The sequence below is a fragment of the Chamaea fasciata genome, unplaced genomic scaffold (assembly GCF_029207755.1).
Source record: "Chamaea fasciata isolate MVZ Bird 193981 ecotype frontalis unplaced genomic scaffold, bChaFas1.0.hap1 SCAF_16, whole genome shotgun sequence".
Taxonomy (NCBI): domain Eukaryota; kingdom Metazoa; phylum Chordata; class Aves; order Passeriformes; family Sylviidae; genus Chamaea; species Chamaea fasciata.
The window spans coordinates 13,893,952-13,911,982 of NW_027094101.1; the positions used below are offsets into that span (position 1 = coordinate 13,893,952).

The following is an 18,031-nucleotide window of genomic DNA, read 5'->3' on the forward strand; positions in this document are numbered from 1 at the left end:
GTAGGGTGGGGGTACAGCAGTACCAAGCACAGGAAGCAGGAGCTTCCCGACCCTACCAGGAAGCCCCTCAACACAGGAAAGCCCCAAGCCCTGACAGCACCTGGCTGTGTCCTCTGAGCAGGGCAGTGAGCCTCCCCACATGGAAACCCCAGGGGAAATAGCAGGGACAGTGGGGTGCTAGGACAGGAGTTCCTCAGGGGCTGCATGAGTCAGTGAAGTGAAACAGTGTGGGACTGCACTCCCTTTCTCCCCCTCAACTCCCTCCCCAGCCTCCCCATTTTCACAATGAAGTGCTTTTGGCTTTCCCCAGCTACAGCATTACAACTTTTTATTCCAGTCAAGGCTTCAGGAAAAATAACCAACCAACCAACCAACCCTCAAGCCCAAAGTTGCACAATACACGTTTGTCACCTCCATTCCCCACCATGGTCCTGCCCCCATCCCCCGGGAGCTCCTCCAACAGGAATCAGACTTGGTTCTTAGGACATTTCACCAAACAGGACACTCCTCTGAGCTAACAGCCCCATGGCACAGCCTCAGCTTCTCAGGGCAGGAAAGCAAGTGCTCGTTGTTTGAAAGGCTGATGACACATTCTGTGGATAAAACCCAGGGCAGGAACCCCCCTCCAGACACTGCTTCAGTGATGGAGATGAAAAGCCAAGCATGTGAAGCCTTTGCCAGGACAGGACATCTGTAGCCTTAAAAGCTGCCCCGGCCTGGGCAGGGCTGCAGTGGAGTCCTCACCCCCTGGCACTGACCAGTCCTGTGCACTAGTCAGCTAAAGACGATGCGTTACAGTGGTGTGCAAGGAGGCTTGGACAGTCCCACGGGATTCCTGTTTATTTCCTTACTCCCACTCTGCAGCCAACTCACCACCAGCAAGGGAAAGGTCAGAAAACGGGCGGGGCACATCTCTCCCCTTGCCCCCAGGCAGAGCCGCACTGTGCCCCTCACAGGATGTACCAGGCTGCAGCTCCCGCCGCCACGGCCATGCAGGCTGCCAGCACCAGCTGCACCAGGGGCTGCCTGGCCAGGCCCACAGCGGCGTGGAAGGGGCAGCCGGGGCCTGCCGTGCCTGCAGGACACAGAAAGCACCGTTAGCACTGCCAGCCCTGTACCACGCGCCCGCGGCAGCCCTCTCGCTGCCACCACCTACCCAGCTTGTCTGCATAGTAAGGGCATTTGCGGATGTCTCCTTTTCCATCATGGACTGGAAAGCCTCCATCTTGGGCTTCTTCTGCCAGCGACCTGCCGATCTTGTCCAGCTCATCAAACACCTGCAAGTGGTTCACAGGGAGCACGTGAAGCAGGCAGCTCTCAGCCAGACCCCCGGAATCATCTGGGGAAGGGGCAAGCACCACTCCTGCCTCCCTGTCCCCAGACACCTTTTGGGGCATCCACGGCAGAGCTGTGGTGACACCTGGCACGTGTTGCAGCTCCAGGAAGGCACAGCCCATCCCAAGAGCATCCAGTCAGAGCCAGGAGCAAGGCAGCACCACCCTGCTGCTCACTTCCCAACCTGCTGTGGGTGGGAGTGTAGGACAACAGGCTCTCCCCTCCCTGCTGCAGGAGCCTTGGGGGATCCCAGCTGCTGCAGTGGTCAGGCAGCCCCTCTCACTACCTTGCAATTCCATTAGGATCCTGACAAATGAGCCAACCAAACCTCACCATGTTTCTGGCCAGTTTAAATCACACTGACCTGCCACAAGCACAAGATTAAAACTTCCATCCAGTAGCTAAATCTGTGTTCATCCCGTGGGGCAAATGGCAGCTCAGCCAGGTCTGATGAGAGGCAAATGCTATGGGAGGAACAGCAGGCTCCAGACATTTCTGACCATAGGGCAACAAGTCAGACAAGAGACAGGAGATGAACTGTCACCAGGGTGGTGCAGCACGCTCAAACCATTTGAGGCTGTCTTGGCACAAGAGCTCTGCTTCCCTCACAGCTTCATAGCCACAAAGCCTATGGGAATCTTGAAGTCATATTAATTTTGCCTTAATCAAAGGGCTTGGCTGTGGTGTTGGAGCACGGGAGGAATTCCAGCCTGGCACCAGCTCCAGAAGCCAGTAAAAGAGCTAGTTCAACTAGAATCCAAACCCCTCAAGGAGGGGCTGTGGTGGTCTCAGCCCCAGACCACTGCCTGGGTGAGTGGTGTGGCTGAATTAACCTGGGCCTGATCTAAAAGCTGCAGCACCTACACATACAGGAGATGAAGGGATTTGTTTAGTACCTGCATGTTAAATCTGAAGGCTTTGTTGGCCTCTTCCACGATCCTTTCCTTGGTGTTCTTGTCCAAGTCCAGAGCATTCATTCTTGCTCTGTAAAGCTGCTTAAACTGCTGTGCGTTGGAAACGTTGTCAAACACGTAGAATTGGATCCCTTCCTCAGTGCTGGGCAACTTCAGGGCCCTCTGGGCTACCTTCTTCAGCACCTGGCCACCTGAGAGGTCCCCCATGTAGCGTGTGTAAGCATGAGCCACCAGCAGCTCTGGCTCATGTTGTCCCACATGATGGATTCTGTCCACATATTGCTGAGTTGCTTCTGAACACTGGATCTTTTCTTTCCAGTCTTCCCCATAGAAATATTTGAGGTCTTTGGCCAAAGCTTCTCTCCGGTGAAGCTCTACGGGGAAATACAGAGGAGCAAAGACTGGGTTGTCCTTGTTGCGATCCATCTCCTCTTCCAGAGCAGAGTAGGTGAAGTAAAGGGCCACGGTGGCCAGCTGTGGACAGAGCACAGCTCATGTGAGAAGCTGCTCACTAGATGGGCACAACTCATCTCGTGACTACTCCCGCCTACATAGAACTGGGGTAAACAAGAAGAAACCCCCAGGCTTGGCACAAAACCAGTCTGGAGAGCCTGTAGCAGGCAGGCAGTGCTTGAAGGAGCAAAGGCTCTGCTGTCTACCACCATAGCACTCCCAGGGCTGTGGGGCTCTGCCTTGGAGTCTGCATCAGCCACTGGGTGCGTCAAAGAGATGGGGAGGAGAGCAACACTCACCTTGAAGAGCTCCTTCTTGATGCGCCCCTTCAGGAAGTCCTTGACAAACTGGGTGTTCTCCGCACGGTCGTGCGATTCCTTCGTGCCCTCCTTCAGCAGCTCCGAAAGGTCCATGGGGCTGCAGGCAAACAGGAGAGCTCCTTTCACCCCACTGCCTCCTGCAGCAATGAGTTTGTCCCTGCTGTGTTTGGAGGGATCCCCCGGGGATTAGCTGGCACCTGCTGGAGGAAGCAGCAGGGTGGCAGCAGCTCATGTGCCAACCAGGCTTGCCACTTCAGGAGGGCTGGGGCTTACCAGGGTGCCAAAGCAACTGCCATGGACCTGCTGATCCCAGGACTTTTGCTTCTCATCCATGTGAGCCCAACAACACTACACAAGAAAGCCTTGAGCACATGGGGAGCAACTATCAGGGCAGGCTAAAGGGCAGGGGGGTCTTGGTGGTATCTTCTGCTGGAGAAGAAAAAAGGCTCAGGTAGGTCCCCAGCTTTCCCAACTCGGGTATCAACTGTTGGAGAAGAGATGAGAGCTGAATGACAAAACAGGGCAAGAACACCCTTAAAAAGTTTATTTCTCCTGAATTACACTGGTTTTTCAAGTTTCCACATGCTGTCTTGTTTTAAAAAAGACCCAAAACATTAAAATCTATGATTTTAGGCTACAGGCACTGCACCTACCTGGACACAGAATCACAGAATGAACTAGGCTGGAAAAGACCTTTGAGATCATCAAGTCTAACCTATAACCCAACATCTCCTCATCAACTAAACCATGGCACTGAGTGCCATGTCCAGGTTTTTTTTAAACACATCCAGGGATGGTGACTCTACCGCCTCCCTGGGCAGACAATTCCAGTGCCCAATCACTCTTTCACTGAAGAATCTTTTCTGTCATCTAAACTAAACCTCCCCTGGTGCAGCTTAAGGCTGTGTCTTCTCATTCTGTCAGTGGCTGCCTGGGAGAAGAGACTGACCCCCACCTGGTTACAGCCACTTTCAGGTGCAGTATCAGGACACTGGAACAGTATCAACACACACACTCACTCAAATCATGCCAAAGTGCACCTTACAGTTGTTATCACTAGTTGGCTCCAGCTAACAGATTCATGTTAGCTCAAAGAGAGACTCTGAACACTCCAGACACACTGAGTGTGCCAGCAGAGCCAGCAAATATTAACTTCTCATGAAGCTGAGCTTGTCAAGTCAAAGAAGTCAACCAGCCTGTCTAGGTCTTCTGGAAAGCACCCTAGCCCCCCCCTTCCTGTTTTCTAAGTCTGAAGCCTGGGCTTTTAGAAAGTGTGTGTGAATTTGTTTTTTAAAGTAACCTCCAAGAAAATGTCCTTGACTAGACCTGGGTATTCTGCAAAGGCAAGAGCTCACCAGAGCAGAGTTCACATCAAGAGTCAGTTTTCAAAACAGGAAGCCTGCCCACTAAGCCATGGAAAACTGGCTCCCCTTGGCCAGGAAGACACAAACACAGCTGCCAAATAGTCAAAGTGTTTGTGAAACGTGACTTTCATAGCAGAGGCTGAAAAAACAACTGTTTGTTGTCAGGCCTCTGTCCCATCCCTTCCACCCTCACAGTACAGTTTGACTGAAGAGATTTCACAGCACATGTATTTGATTAGTCACTAATTGGGGTCCCTCACTTCTTTCAGATGAGAAGGATCACTCCTTTTCCTGGAAGATCTCTTGCATTGCCCAGGGCTGTGTCTGTGCCATTGTGCAGAACAGAACTCACCTGACAGCGTTATCTTTCATTTCCTCATAGCGCAAGATGTCTCCCTCTCCCCCTTCCGGGCTCTCCAGGGCTGATGGCATTGTGGTCACTGCTGGGGATCACTCTGAAAAGCAGAATCAGAGAGGGGTTTTCAGGGGAAGCTGCCTTAGCAAAGGGATGGGTGTGAAATGAACAGTCCAGCAAGGAGCTCTCTGAGCAGCTCTACCAGGCAGGGCAGTGATGAGCAGCCCCTGGCTGTTTCCACCTCACACCAGGCAATTCCAAGGATGCAGATTTTCCTGTTCAGTTCAGCTACCTCAGGTGAACCTCAACACTGACACCCAGTTCACAAAACATTAACCTCAGAAGAGACCTACAACATGGCAGCCTGCATTCAGCATCCCCAGGATGGCTCCTGGCTGAAGATGAGATCTCCGTGTTGGGAATCTGCGCTGGACTTGTGAGCAGGCTGCTTTCCCCTGATGCTACCAAGTATTTCCCCCACTGAGCAGAGTAACTGGAAAGAGAAGTCCCTCTCCTTCACTCAGGAGGAAGAACAAGCTACATTTCCACACCACTACAAAGCTTCCCTGGAAGAAAGCAGTGGTGAATCAGGCCAGCTGAGCTCTGAAGTCAGGCAGCTCACAGGGGAAACAAGAACATTCCCTGTGACAGAATAGAGGAAGATGAACTTCCAAAGCAGGGGCAGATTTCACTGCTCTGCCTTTCCTGGGCCATTCTCCAAGCAGAGTGAGCTGCAGACAGCTCCTGCTCCCACTCACACCCTCCTCTCCTTCCTGGCAGAATTTACTTCAAATCCCATAAGTAACTAGGTTTCCCCTCTTCATTTGCAAAAGGAAATAATGTCTTCTTGATGTAACAGGATCCGCAAGCCTTACCCAGGAGCAGGAACAAAACACACCTGGATTACATTGGCTGTGCACAGAAATCCAGGCCCCTCATTTATAAAATGGACCTGTAATCAGCTTTGTGCAGAGCAACACCAGCTTTCAGGCAGCCTTGAGAGAGGAGCAAGGGGCTAAGCTGATGCTGGCTCTTCAGAAAGCACTCACCAAGAGAACCATCCCTGTTCCCCCCTTCAGTTCTGCCCCCCTTGCATGCACTGTGGGCTGCATCCATGGATTCATTGCTCAGCCCACAGTGGGGACCTGAGGGTCCAACAAGCAGCTGCCTCCAGCTGGTCAGCAAAGGGCCAGCACCGGCACAGCAGTTAGGAATTAATTGCTCTCCAGTTCCTCACCCCAGAGCTCCTAAGCCCTGTGTCACAGCCACCCTCAGTGCTCTCCACACTCTGGCCAGGAGCCAGGGCTGAGCCCCATCCTCAGGTGCAGCACAAGGCTGCCCCCAGCTCAGGCACAGCACCTGGTCTGGGGGACTCATCGCCAGGCGAAGGGTTCCCCTGTGATCACGCAGTCTTTATGTTCCCTGGGACAGAGTCTTCCCCAGGGGAAGACTGACCAAATGCATTATTTTGTGATGCCAGGAGCCCAGGGCTGGGACAGAAGTCATTCAGGGTCATATGGGGTGGCAGCCCTACATTCTCACCACCCCTCCCTTGACACGGCACAGCGCAGCCACCCCAGCCCAGGACAAAGGTCAGGCCAGAAACCAGCTTCGGGTGCTGTGCTGTCTGTGTGATCACTCACTAGGCAGCTCAACTCAGGGACCCACCCGCTCCTCACAGAGCTTCAGCCGTTGGGAAATGCCCACTGTGGGGAAGGGAGAGCAGAGCACAAAGGCAAAGGAGGCACCTGAGCTCAGCCAGGAGCCTGCTGTGGGCACAGGAGGAACAGCACACTCGCCACCTGCCAATGCAGATCAGCAGCTCTGGGACACCCTGCCCGCCTGCTCTGCCCACGGCAGCCCAGGACCTTCCCAGGAGATGCAGATTCCTAAATAAAACTAGACAAACTAGTTCAAATTTATCTTATACTCCCAGAAAGCCAGAGTTCTGGAGGTGAGGTGTGCTGTCTCCACATGCCCGCAACAGCCACCAGTACAAAGCAGCAGGTGAGAGCAGAGCTAAAGAGCACTTGAGCTGCGCTCATCCCTTGGGAGAGGCCTGAGGGCTGACATCAAATCCAGTCCAAAGGAACACACCAGGCCAGGCCTCAAAAATTAGTGTTTAACAGCAGCAACGGCTCAAGGTTCCCAATGACCAGACATGGCCCTGAGATCATCACACCTGATCACTCATCAGAACCTCCATTCCCACACCCTGAGCACGCTCGTGTTCACACAGGAACTTGGTTCTCCATGTCACACAGGGAACCTACTGGGGTCTCAGATGCCTTCACACAACCCTGCTACCAGTGTTGTAGAAGCACAACTAATGGGAATGGTGAATGACTGTCCCAGGAGCACAGTCTGCTGTTGGGAGCAGAGGCTACCATGCAAAAAGTCACTGAAGGCCTTTGGTGCATTCTCAGACTTGTATTTCCCCTGACATGTTTGCAGGGCTCAGCCTGACAAGTTCTTCTCCGTGGCAGTGGGCAGGGCAGTGGTAACACCAGTCCCAGTAGCCCCAGTGAGGGCAGAACTCATGCAGGAAAATGTGGAAGTTGAGATTTTTCCTGATATAGTCTCCAGCACAGACACCTCCCCAGCAAGACAAGTCAGCACAAACCAACCCCATCCTTCCCTGTGCTGGGTTATTGCAGAACTAGAAGGAAAGGCAGGCAGAGCCATTGTGCCTCATACCACCACACACCGTTGCTTTTAGTCAGAAACTGGCAACTGCAAGCCCCAGTTTGTGATCACAGTCCTGGTTTCTCTGCTCCTCTGAAAGGGGGCACGTCCCACACGCCAAGAAGGAGGCTCAGGCAGTGCCACCTCCTCTGCAGAGGCTGGAACATCATTTCATTTGCTGCAGGGAGCTCTGCTCATCCAGGACCTGGCTGATGTTCAGGGCACCTCCCAGCGCACAGAGAGAGCCTGCCTGGGAGCAATCCAACAGCTACCAGTTGGGATAGCAGGGATAGTGGGGAGGAGGTTTGGAACAGGACACCTCAGCATTCCAAACATTTCTTTCCCAATGAGAGTGTTCAAACTCCTTGAGAAAACACCTCTACCTCATCTAGATGGGTGCAGTCTGTCCCAACCCTATCTCCTCACCAAGCTGTACACCCCAGAGGCACAGCTGTTCTTCTCAGGGCTGGAAGACATTTAATACCAATAATCCCAAGGCTTTTGAAGGAAGAAGACACTGCTGCTGGTGGGAAGGAGGACTGGAAGCCCTAGATTTGCTTGGGCACTCTGGGAGAAGTTTGGTAACTCACAAATATGCAGGCAGTTCAGAGGTCATATCTGCTGTTTAACTTTCATACAACTTCAAGCATTTCCCACACACAGAGCTCAGTGTGGCCGGACCTACCACCACTGCAGCGGAAACAAACCTCAGAAGCCCAGGCCTAGAGGCTTGAAGAAACATCCCAGAGGTTACCTGGTAATCCCAGCAGGAGAGATTCTCATCTCCATCTCCTTCTGGGGAGGGATTTGGCACTGGCTGCTGCTGGAAATGGAGCCTTATAGACTAAATTACCACATTACCTGATCCCAGTTAGGTTGAAGATTTCACCTGGACACAGCCTAAACTGAGGCAGTAATTCAGGTCCCAGACACTTTTAGCAATGCCCACACAAATGCTACTTCTATCTTTTAGAGCTGCAGCTCAGCACCTCAACAAACCAACCAAAGGAAGCTGCTGGTGAGCTCAAAGACCACGTCCAGTTCTGCCCTTTGGTGATAGCCCTTGTGTCAGGCAGCCCATCAAGAACCTACTTGTCACCCTGGCTATGAGAACAGCCAAGGGGCAAGTCAGGGTTGGCTCTGGGCTGAGAAACAACACAATGTGACAGACACACGATTATACCAAACAGCCTTTGTCCAGCAGAGAGCCAGTGCTTGCCCTGGAGGTCATGTCGGCTATCGGCTGTGCCTGGGACGCACCAAGCAGGGCCAGTGACAGGCACTTAGGGCCGATATGTGCAATGCAGTGCTGTGTGTACGTGCTGAGGCATGAATAAGACAATTACCAATAATGGAAAAGGGGGAGGCCTTCGTTCTCCAAGTGCTCCTCGGAGCTCTGCGGGGCCAAGGAAAGCCAAGCGGCCCCGTCGCCGGCGGGAGCACGCAGCGCAGGGCTCCAGTCCCCGAAGCCCCAGGCGTCGCTCACGAGCAGCCGTGCAAAGTCACTGCGGGGCTCTGAGGACCCAGCGCTGACACACGCCGCCGGCCGCTGGGCAGGCGCTGGCTCGTGGGGACACACGGCAGGGCCAGGGAGGGCTGGGAACGGCCGGCCCGGCCTCGCACGGGCACACGGCTCGCGGGCGGGCGTTGCGGGCCCGGCCCGCGCCAGGGCGGTCACGTCGGCCGCAACGGCCCCGGGCCCCGGCGGGCAGCGGCGCGGTAACACGGCTCTGAGGCGGTCCGGGAGGGCTCCCCGGCCCAGCCGCCGCCGGGAGCGGACAGAGCCCCGCAGTGCGAGCCCCAAGGGAGGGGGAGGCCCGCGGGCCCGGCCGCGTTGCCGTGGGGACGCGCCGCGCACTCACCGCTGCTGCCGCCGCCCTCGGCCCCTGGCGCGAGACAAAGGCCGCGCGCGGCCGGCCCGGCTTTATGCCCCGGGGGTCACCGCGCGGCCAATCGGGAGCCGCGCACGGCACGCGCCGCCGATTGGCGAAGGCGGCCCAGACGCGCGCGAGGACCACCCCCCTTCTGCGGGCGGGCGGCGCGCGAGGCCGCGCACGCGCAGGAGCCGCCGATGGGTGGGGGCGGCCGGGGAGCCACGTGACGGCCTGGCCCCGCCCCCCGCGCTCACCTGGCCGGCGCCGCCCAAAGCCCCGCCCCCGAAGGGCGGCCGGAGCGCAAAGCCGCGCATGCGCGAGCGCCGCCGCGCCGGCCGAGAAAGAAACATGGCGGCAGCGCTGCGGGATCGGCGGCTTTATTGGCGACTGCAGCAACGGCACCCAGCGCAGCTGCCGCCCCACCACCCCTGCAGGGCCGTGGGGACACACGGATAGCCAGCGCAAGGGGCCGAGGGCACCAGGCCTTGGGCTTCTTTGGGCTGCAGCTCCAGCCCGTGGGCTGAGGGAGGGAGCTCAGCTCTGAACACAGATCAGGAGCTTTTGCTGACCCAAGTGTTGCGGGCTCCCAAGATGGTCCGTGTACTTCACTCTCTTAATTGTCCACATGTGGGCACAGAGTCATTACCTTCCTGTGAAATACACGAAGCACATTCCAGCCTTTTCAAAGTACTTCCTTTCCCTCCAAACACCATCAACTACCCCTGCTGTAGACCTACAGCTCTTCGCTTTGACTCTCCCGTTTGCAACTGTCTCCTTTAGGACTGGCTGCCTTCCTGCTCCGTGAGTAGGGCAGCCAACGGAGAGAAGGGAGACACCGGGAGCACGGGGATCAGAGCCTAGGGCTGCCCCGCCCTGTGGACGTGCCGGTGCCGCAGGAGCGCGGAGCTCACGGCGAAGCCCCTGCCGCACTCGGCACAGGCGTAGGGCCGCTCGCCGGTGTGGGTGCGGCGGTGCTGGGTGAGGTGTGCGCTCTGCCTGAAGCTGTCCCCGCAGTCGGTACAGGCGTACGGCCGCTCCCCGCTGTGCACCCGCCAGTGCCGCAGCAGCGCCGACCTCCACAGGAAGCTCTTCCCGCACTCGGAGCACTGGAAAGGGCGCTCCCCGGTGTGGAAGCGGCGGTGCTGGATGAGGTGGGAGCTCACCGTGAAGCTCTTCCCGCACTCGGAGCACCCGTACGGGCGCTCCCCGCTGTGAAACCGGCGGTGCTGGATGAGGGCCGAACTCACGGTGAAGCTCTTCCCGCACTCGGAGCACTTGTACGGCTTCTCCCCGGTGTGCACCCGCTGGTGCTTCATGAGCTCGGAGCTCTGGCTGAAGCTCTTCCCGCACTCGGCGCAGCCGTAGGGCTTCTCCCCGGTGTGGACGCGCCGGTGCCGCGCCAGGGCCGAGCTCACGCTGAAGCTCCTCCCGCAGCTGCCGCACGTGTAGGGCCTCTCCCCGGTGTGCACTCGCCGGTGCTGCACCAGCTGGGAGTTCCCGGAGAAGCTCTTCCCGCACTCGGCACACCTGAAGGGCTTCTCCCCGGTGTGCGTCACCTGGTGCCGGAGCAGCTTGGAGCTCACGCTGAAGCTCTTCCCGCACTGGGAGCACTCGTAGGGCCTCTCCCCCGTGTGGATCCTCTGGTGCTGGATGAGGTGGGACCGCTGCCGGAAACGCTCCCCACACTCGCTGCAGGAGAAGGGTTTCTCTCCTGTGTGGATTCTCCGATGCTGGGCAAAGTTGGAACTCACACGGAAGCTCTTCCCGCAGTCCCCACATATCATGAGTCTCCCCAGAGAAGAATTTCTCTGCTGGATAACATCTGGCAGCTTCCTGAAACTTTTCCCATGCAGCATCACTCGGCTTTGCCTCTTCTCCAGAGGTCTCTGAACTTCTTCTGACCTCGGTAGAACAACCGGGTCCTGTGCAGGACTCTGGGAATTGTTCTCCTTGGAGAGTCCTGAGAGTAAAACCTCAGGCTCTGCTGGCCCAGGGATGCCTTGGCGGGGATTCTTCTCTTTTTTGCTCACAATCCCATCTTCAGCCGCAATAAAATGAGAATCTGGACAGAAGTCACAGATAGGAGACTTCAGACAGGGGAAATCAAAAGGGATCAAATTCTAAAGATTCACCAGATTGACTCTTATAGTAAGTTCTGATATTTCCCTTCAAACTACACGGTGGATTTCTCAGTATGTTCACAGGAAGAAACCCTGGGAACAGGCCTTTGTGCTCTGACAGAGATTGAATCCACTAAAATTATTGGCATATTAGAGGTAAAAGTTTAGTGCTTGAACGGCAAAGATGGAAAGATGGCTGCTCTTCTAGGATATTTGAAAAGTTATTAAAAGCTGAATTGAGAGTCATGGAAGTGCCACAAAGAACTGTCCTACTCAGCAGAACAAATGAAGCATCCCTGACCTGCTGCTGCTGGTGCTGCAGAGAGAGGCACCCCCAAAGGAGGCTCTAAGGGATGAAATCAGACACCTCAAACATGGCTTATGCCAGTCTTAGAGGCAGAAGAAAGGCAACTTTATGCTCCCATGGATGCATGGGAGAGCATGCAGAACTGGGATGAGAAAGTGCTGTCTTGGAGCAGGAGCGGCACTGCAGAACTAAGAAAGGAAGGAGAGTCCAGAATTGCAGCCCAGATGATATCTGATCTTCCTCTGTCTGGGCAGTGTAAGAAAACATCACAATGTGATTTCACAGTGAACTCCTGAGATGCCTTTTACAGTAGCTTGGTGTGACACTGACACTTGATATAGTTTTCCTTAAAATTGTTCCATGAGAGCAACAGAAACTGGAACTTTGATAGCCATGTGTCTGCAGCTACTCCATCCAGGTGGGATCCGGAGGAAAAGAGAAGAGGGACACCCAAAGACAGGATAAGGTAATTTCTGGCAGCACAGCATGAAGCCCTTGCCCTGTGGGTCAGACTTACTGAGCAGACAGTGGAGCTTGGGAAGTTGCTGTGTTGCTGTTGTCTGTAAAGGGTTTGATCAAAATCATGATGACAGGGCCTCACTGGAAGTGTTTTAAGTGAAAGGAGACTAAGTTCACAATGCTCAAGAATTCATCCTGGAAATACAAGGCTGAACTGGCAAAAAATGAATAAGCAAACAAGAAAGGAAGAGTGTGGTTCTTCCTCAGCCCATGCCAATCTGGGTTGATCTCAAGCCTCTGATATGTCCAAGACTGCCAGTGCTAAGATCTGAATCAAGCTCTAAGTAATCCGAGTAAGTGCAGACATTGGGAAAAAGCACTTAAATCACCTTAAATGTACCCTTGGGTCTCTTTCTCAAGAGAGTCCACTTGGAGTTCTTCAGAGGTGTCACCAATTTTAGCAAAAGGAAGATCTGGAGTCCAAAGGCATTCTCTAAAACATTAATCCTTCACCGAAACTGGTAAGGAAACTCAGCTGTCGTGGGATGACTATAAACTGTGTCAGAGCCTTATGATACTGACCAGCCAGGTGACAGGGGAATGACAGAGGATAGTCACTGCAGGTAAACAAAGAAGTGCAGAGGGGAACAGGGGCTGGTATAGAGGGCTCCTCTTTGGATGGGCCTATGATGTTCTTGATATCATTCTGGAATAGCCCCTTGGAGCAGATGGATGAAAACTGCAGCTTCCAGGCAGACAAAACAGCTCATCAATTGTTAATGATTGCTAGGGAAAAACAGAGAATAAAGAGAATGTAATTGTGCCCTTGCAGCTCAAACCCCACAGCTTTAATGTGTTCAAGGGCAGGTATGGATCCTCCATTTCAGAAAAATTCCAATAGAGCTGAGGGAGATACAGAGCATGACATGAAAAATAAAAGGTACAGAACAGCTTCTGCATTGGAGATAAAGGGTACAAACTGACAGGGGTATTGCAGAGGACTATGAAACCACAAGTGGGCTGTGGGGTGGGTGGGAATCCCTCTTGCACCATCTGCTCTGAATTAAGAACAACTGACATGAAGTGAGCTATTAGAAGGCAGCTTCAAAGCAAACTAAAGAAGGCAGCAACTCACAAAGCAGCTGAATATGCTGTGGAACTACTGGCTGAAAGCTGTCCTGGATGCTAAAACATGCACAACTTCAGATGGGAAGAAAATACAGAGAGAGCTGTGAAATACTCAGACATTGCATGTCTGCTTCAGTAGCTCCTGAAGTCACAGAGTGCCAGGGCCTGGGAAAGCATCCAGGAACACAGCACTGCCTGTCTGCCTTCTCTGGGACTCAGCACTGGCTGCTGCTACGCACCACTGGGAGGACTGTGCTCCGTCCTGGTATCACCAATCCTATGCATTCTGGTAGGGTCTGGGAATCCTGGAGCAGTTTTTCTCACTGACAGGTTCACAGATACGCTGGGTTAATCGTCAGACTCCACGATCTTAGCGAGCTTTTACCAACCTTAATGATTGTATGATTGTACCATCTCCTTACCCGCACAAGCGCTGCTCAGCACTGTCTCGGACTTCCCTCGGTAGATGCGGAGGTGGGAAAACCCCAGTTCCTCCTTCTGATCCATGTGGGAGATCATTTGCAGCTCCTTTCAGGGGCCCTGCTCCGGGGGGAAGGCACGGGGCGGGTCAGGCGGGCCGGGATTTACCCGCCCGAGCAGGGGGTGGCTCTGGGGGGGCGCACCAGGCCCCCTGAACCGCTGCGGACCCGCGGGAGCTGTGGGGCTGGGGGGCCGCCCACGTGAGGGGGGCGGTGGCGGCGGGGCCTGACGGGGGTCCCGGCCTTGCCGCTGTCCTGGCCCAGCCCCACCGGGGGTCCCGCCCCAACCCTCTGATGTCCCCACCGGGGCTCCCGTCCCGGCCCCGCCGGTGTCCCCGTCCCGGCCCCGCCGCTGTCCCCGTCCCGGCCCCGCCGGTGTCCCCGGCCCGGCCCCGCCGGTGTCCCCGGCCCGGCCCCGCCGGTGTCCCGGTCCCGGCCCCTCACCGCCTCTCGGTGGCTCCGCGGCGGCTGAGGCGCGGTCACGTGACGGCCGATGGCGGCACGGCCGGCGCGGAAGGGGCCCGGGATGGCGGCGGCCGGGCTGAGGTGCGGCGGGCTCGATACCGTCACCTGCTGCCCGCTCCGCCCCGAGCCTTTCCCCCGTGTGCTGGGCGAGCCGCCACGGCCGCCGGGTTTCCCTTAAGAGACCTTAGCAGGGTTTCAGGCAGAAAGGGAATGCCCTCCCCGGGGGAACACGGAGCCTTCGCTGCCGGGGCTCGGGGAACAAGACGCGATGGCAGCCAGCGCTTTCTGAGGGAGGAAAATTTCCAGAGGACACCAGAGCAGAACTCGGGACATCTGTATCTGAGCTCCATGTCCTTACAGGATAAGGGTGCCCAAGCTGGGTACTGTCGGGCTTGAGCCACCCAGGTCTCGAAAGTGTTGTGAAGGGAGCAGTGGGATTGTGCTGATCTCGGGCACGAGTCTAAATTCTTAGTAATCGCACAGGGTTTGGGTTGGAAGGGACCTTGAAACCCATCCCATTCAACACCCTGCATGGGCAGGGACACCTTCCACTATCCAGGTTGCTCCAAGCCTCATCCAACCTGGCCTTGGACATTTGCAGGGACTTGGAGTCCACATCTTTCCTGGATAATCACAGGTATGGCTCTGCCAAAGGCTGCATCACCTCTCCCAGGCACTTTGTGTTCCATTAGACATCTGACATAAAATGTCTCCAGAGGAAATTTTATACTGGAACGACGTGGAAAGAAAACCAGCACATTTGAAACACGCTTTCTGAGCAGCTCCGAGTCCCCTTGAAGAACTGCAGGAAGGATTGCTCTCAGAATTATCCCTTCCATATCTAAAGGCTGGCACCATAGGTGTGGATCGGTTGGCCCAGTACAAGGGAAAGGCACTGCAGTCACCACTCTGGGCTTTACAGCATTCTCATATTTTTTTAGTTTGACTGAGGCCTCCAAGGGTCTTGACCATGGTGAGGGATTGCAGCCAGTCATGAAATGCTGTTAAACAGGGTGACTGTAACACAGAGCTGGGCCTGTGTGAGAAAACAGCTCTTTTCTCACGTGCAGAATTATTTCATAGGCATCTGCAGCATGGCCTTTCAGAATACACCTTCTTAGGCTGGTTTTACAGGCAGAAGATATGACAATACACCTATTGTACAACTATTACGAAGTATCCCAAATCAATCCCACTGCTCATTTGATTGTCACAGCAAATTTAGAAGTTCACATGGTGCTCACATAAGACAGAAACTTTGTGCAATGACAATAACATTTCTATAATTGAAAAAAACAGCAATTGATTAGTTAATTTTTTTGAGCAGGATTGAAAGTGTTAAAAGCAACAGAAGTATAAAACTAATTTTGGTAACTTACTACATGGTTGGAAATAAAAAATTATGACAGTGTATCTTCCAAGACAAAGGAGCATGCTTTAGGAAGGTAAACCCCAGGGAAATATCTACAAATTGAATTGTTTGGCAATGCATTAGCACTGGCAGATGGCAACACCGGTGTTAACTCAGGCAGGCCCGCTTTGCTCAGGGATTAGTGAAGCAGGAGAATGAGACAGGATTCAAATAATTTGCAGTGTATTTGAGGGGTGTCCTTGTGGTCTTGAAGGCTTCAAAAGATTTTAAATCCTTTTCTCATAATCTAAGAAAACTTTTAGAATTACATTTTGTCAACTTCAGCAATGAGGAGGCATCAAGGCAAGCATCTACAAAGTAGTCAGTTCCAAGCCCTGAGAGCAAAGATGTGGCATTAAAATTCAGCTTTTCCTTTCCTACGTAGTAAAGTGTTTTAAGACATGATGTGATTTGAATGATTATAATTTATATCCACTGAATTGGGATGCTGTCTCCAGTGCCTTCACTGGGACAAAGATGTAATAATCAATCACAAAAATCTTTGATTGTGGATGAGGTCTTACCTAAAACCAGAACAAAAATACTGGGAAGGGATATTTTTGTTCCCATATTAAGACTGGCTAGTAAGACTAAAGCTTTTCCACTTGTGAGGAAAAGAGAGAACTTGAGAGAAATACAGGAACACTTGAGAGAAATACAAGTACATGGAGGGAACAGCATCAACTGGAACGCCAGTTAAGGAAAGCCTTGTCCTTCTCAAAACAGTCATTGCTTCCAGTCCTTGGTGAGGAAGGTGGGAGAGGAGAAGTTCCATTTCCCTTCCCCAGCATCCCAATCATCCAAGGTCAGCTGGAGTGTATGCCACAGACTCTCCAGACCTGCACCAGTGGAGGCCTAGACTGGACACTAGAAAGAATATCTACCCAGAAAGGGTGATTAGATACTGAAATGGGCTGCCCAGGGGGTGGAGTCATCACCAGTGTGGGAGGTATTTTAAAACAGACTGGATGTGACACTCAGTGACAAGGCCCCGGTCTGTGGCTATCACAGGGCCACTATGGTCACTCTGGTTGCCATGGTGGTGATGGGTAACAGGCTGGACCCAGTGATTCCCACGGGGCCCTGTTCTGCAGCTGTCTCAGAAACACACATTTAGGAATGTTAGTAGCAATTGCAAAGTGAACCAAGTTAAAAGCAAAGGGCTTGTATGTATTTCCACAACATTCCCTGCCTTAAAAATAGGCAGAACAAACTGTGCTGCAGGACTGAAGATGGAAATCACAGGGGTGTAAATAGGCACTGCTTGAGAGAGTGGATTGAACTCAGGAAGGAGATGGGTTAGGCATTTCACAGCCCGAAGTCAGGGGAGGCTTGGCTTGGACATTAGGTAGAATTTCTTCTGATGAGAGTGATCAGATAATGGAAAGGGCTGCCAAGGTGGCTGGTGGACGAACTGTGGAAGAAGGTGTTGAAGCAAAGCCTGGATGAGGCACTGAATGCTCTGGTCTGGTTGCCACAGTGGACCTGGGTTCCAGGTTGGAGTCACTGATATCACAGGGCACTTCCAGCTGAATGGATTCCATGGTTCTGTGACATCACAGCCTTTGGGGCCAGCGCGGTGGCTGCTGAGTGTCCCCAGCCCGTGGTTGCGGTCAGAGCCCAGGCACAAGGCGGCTGCGAAGGACGTGCCGAGGCTGTTGAGCGGCGGCAGTTTGGCCTTCAGCAGCACCATGCTGTGGGAGAAGGTCCGGATGCTGCTGCCCCTGACGCTGCTGCTCCTGATGGAGTCAGTGGATCCTCCCAGCCCCGCTGCCGTGGACGCGGGGATCGGGGACGCGCTTCCCGAGGCCCCGGAGGAGCAGGAGATGATGACGCTGAGGGGGGCCATGCTGGTCCTGGAGGTGCTGTCATGGATCTGGACGGCCGTGACCCTGCTCCTCAGGGGCCTTCGGCTGTGCAGGCTGCTGGCCAAATGGCTCAGGAGGCGCTGGGGAGAGGTGAGGCAGGGCCGGGGGCAGGTGGGCCGGGAGCCGCCACGGCCTTGGGGCAGGAGGCCGTGGGGCCAGGGCCGAGAGCCCCGCGGGGCAGCAGAGCTGGGCGGGCCCCGAGGGCGCTGCGCCTCCGCGGCCGCCGCGCCGGGCCGGGCTCTGCGTGCAGGAGGGGCCGAAGGCAGCGGCGGAGGGCTCGGCCCCCTGAGGCCCCTGTGCCCCTGCCACGGGGCGCCCTGCGCCCTGTGTTGCAGGAGAAGAGCCGGAGCGCCCTGGCCTCCGCACGGCCGTGCTGCCGGGGCCACGGCTGCTGCGAGGAGCTGCTGCAGCTGGTGCTGGGCCCTGCTGAGGCGCTTCCTGCGCCAGAGCTGCCGGCGGAGGCCGGTGCTCAGACGGAAGAGGGAAGCCGGCCT

The 18,031-nt window shown here is 54.8% G+C and overlaps 2 protein-coding genes across 5 annotated transcripts; both read right to left on the reverse strand.

Moving 5' to 3' along the window:
- Positions 1 to 311: 311 nt before the first annotated feature.
- HMOX2 (heme oxygenase 2) lies at positions 312 to 13,836 on the reverse strand. 4 transcript variants are annotated; one of them, XM_066198397.1, is made up of 6 exons: positions 13,737 to 13,836; positions 4,739 to 4,841; positions 3,002 to 3,119; positions 2,232 to 2,723; positions 1,157 to 1,277; positions 312 to 1,075 (listed from the first exon to the last, which is right to left on the reverse strand). In XM_066198397.1, the coding sequence occupies exons 2-6, from the start codon at positions 4,816 to 4,818 to the stop codon at positions 951 to 953; spliced, it is 936 nt and encodes a 311-aa protein (XP_066054494.1). In that variant the 5' UTR covers positions 4,819 to 4,841; positions 13,737 to 13,836; the 3' UTR covers positions 312 to 950. The 4 variants fall into 4 exon arrangements, with proteins under 4 accessions (XP_066054494.1, XP_066054495.1, XP_066054492.1 ...); XM_066198398.1 differs by lacking the exon at positions 13,737 to 13,836 and adding an exon at positions 9,947 to 10,001; XM_066198395.1 differs by lacking the exon at positions 13,737 to 13,836 and adding an exon at positions 9,289 to 9,396.
- LOC136297994 (zinc finger protein 436-like) lies at positions 10,146 to 13,833 on the reverse strand. Its single transcript, XM_066198394.1, has 2 exons — positions 13,737 to 13,833; positions 10,146 to 11,362 (listed from the first exon to the last, which is right to left on the reverse strand). Exons 1-2 carry the CDS (start codon positions 13,831 to 13,833, stop codon positions 10,158 to 10,160), a joined length of 1,302 nt encoding a protein of 433 aa, XP_066054491.1. The 3' UTR covers positions 10,146 to 10,157.
- Positions 13,837 to 18,031: the final 4,195 nt, after the last annotated feature.